At 45.3% G+C, this 1,973-nt stretch overlaps 1 protein-coding gene across 1 annotated transcript in view; it reads left to right on the top strand.

The window, feature by feature from the left end:
• The first annotated feature begins 6 nt into the window (after window positions 1-6).
• The window catches only part of ACOT4 (acyl-CoA thioesterase 4), a 3,702-nt gene continuing 1,735 nt past the window's right edge, over window positions 7-1,973 (top strand). Inside the window, exons 1-2 of the mRNA XM_011983090.1 lie at window positions 7-25; window positions 1,301-1,503. Of these exons, the coding sequence (XP_011838480.1) occupies window positions 1,441-1,503 (63 nt within the window). The 5' untranslated portion in view covers window positions 7-25; window positions 1,301-1,440. The remainder of the gene's footprint in view (window positions 26-1,300; window positions 1,504-1,973) is intronic.

Genomic DNA, 1,973 nt, shown 5'->3' with positions numbered 1-1,973 from the left:
CGCGCCACGCTCTTCCTGCCGCCAGGTGAGCTGGGATGCTGGCGGGAGGTGTGAGCGTCGGTGGCCTGAGTCTCCGTTGCTTTCTTTCCAGGGCTGATTTAGCACTGATTTGGTTTCGGAGCAAGGTCAGAGAAGCTAGCATTGACTATGTCGGTGGCCACTCTACCAAAATAGAGGATTTGGTACTGGGCGTGGTGTCTCACGCCTGTAATCCCAGCACTTTGGAGGCCGAGATGGGCGGATCACTTGAGATCAGGAGTTCGAGACCAGCCTGGCCAACATGGTGAAACCCCGACTCTACTGAAAATACAAAAATTAGTACGGCATGGTGGCACACGCCTGTAGTCCCAGCCACTGGGGAGGCTGAGGCACGAGAATCACTTGAACCTGAGAGACAGAGGTTGCAGTGAGCCGAGATCGCACCACTGCACTCCAGCCTGGGTGACAGAGCCAGACTCTGTCACAAAAAAAAAGAAGAGAAAAAAGAAAAAAAAGAATTTTTTGTTAGGCAGGGTACTACGGCTTTTACTTGCATTATATTAGTCTCTATAATATTCCAATGAAGTTGGTATTGTTATTCTGCAGATGAAAAAGCGGTTCAGGTCGTCAGGTACATTATCCACTTTGCTATTAATCACTACCCTACAGATCTCTACAGGCATCAACCTGACTTGTCTAAGGCAGAATGATGACAGTGAATGAGGCTATTACCAATGTCGCCTTCTTTAGTGTTCTAGGCACACTGAGTCTCTTCTCCACTTCTTCATGTCCTGCTTTATCACAGGTCATACTTCAGACTCCACTGCCTTTCTCACCTAAAACCATCTCTGGGTATTTCTTTTTCTTTCCTCCCTTTCTACATAGACATCTGAAATATGAGTACACTAAAAACCAGAGGGCTGATGCAACAGAACATAAAATTTCGTTTCAATTGTTTTCTTTTCTTTTTTTTTTTTTTTTCCTGAGACAGTGTCTGTCTCTGTTGCCCAGGCTGGAGTGCAGTGGTGTGGTCATAGCTCACTGCAGCCTCGACCTCCAGGACTCAAGTGATCCTCCCTCCATTGCCTCCCAAGTAGGCAGGACTACAGGCATGCACCACCACACTCGACTAATTTTTTTTTTTCTTAAAAACGGTCTCACTACATTGTCCAGGCTGGTCTTGAAATCCTGGCCTCAAGCGATCCTCCTGCCTTGGCCTCCTAAAGTGCTGAGATTACAAGCATGAACCACTGTGTCCAGCCAGCAAAGCACATTTTTTAAATTGTATAATGGCTTACATTTATAATATTTTGTTCTCTAGGACCTGGACCCTTCCCAGGGATCATTGACATCTTTGGTATTGGAGGGGGCCTGTTGGAATATCGAGCCAGCCTCCTTGCTGGCCATGGCTTTGCTACGTTGGCTCTAGCTTATTATAACTTTGAAGATCTCCCCAAGAACATGGACAACATATCCCTGGAGTACTTCGAAGAAGCCCTGTGCTACATGCTTCAACATCCCCAGGTTCTCCTCATGTCCTTTATTTAATCAGTCTCTCTAGAAATATCTCCATAGAGAGTATAACCTGTACCATGTGCAGAAATGCTGCTCTGTTCTCTTTCACAAAGATTTCTTCTGGAGACTTCCTTGGCTTAAGGTGCCTATTTCCACTTTTTCTGTCAGATGAATTTGTGGTATAGAATTAATTGTAAAATCCACATGAGATTTTATTTAGTAATATTAAATATTATCTGTATATTGCAAATTGAATTTCTAATCTATTGTCTTTGCATGCTTGTTTTTTTGTTTGTTTGTTTTTGAGATGGAGTCTCGCTCTGTCACCCAGACTGGAGTGCAGTAGCCGGATCTCAGCTCACTGCAAGCTCCGCCTCCTGGGTTTACGCTATTCTCCTGCCTCAGCCTCCCGAGTAGCTGGGACTACAGGCGCCCGCCACCTCACCTGGCTAGTTTTTTGTATTTTTTAGTAGAGACGG

Source organism: Mandrillus leucophaeus, unplaced genomic scaffold (genome assembly GCF_000951045.1).
Source record: "Mandrillus leucophaeus isolate KB7577 unplaced genomic scaffold, Mleu.le_1.0 Scaffold246, whole genome shotgun sequence".
Classification (NCBI taxonomy): domain Eukaryota; kingdom Metazoa; phylum Chordata; class Mammalia; order Primates; family Cercopithecidae; genus Mandrillus; species Mandrillus leucophaeus.
The sequence above is the reverse complement of the archived record's forward strand: the minus strand, read 5'-3'. Positions and strand labels throughout refer to the sequence as shown.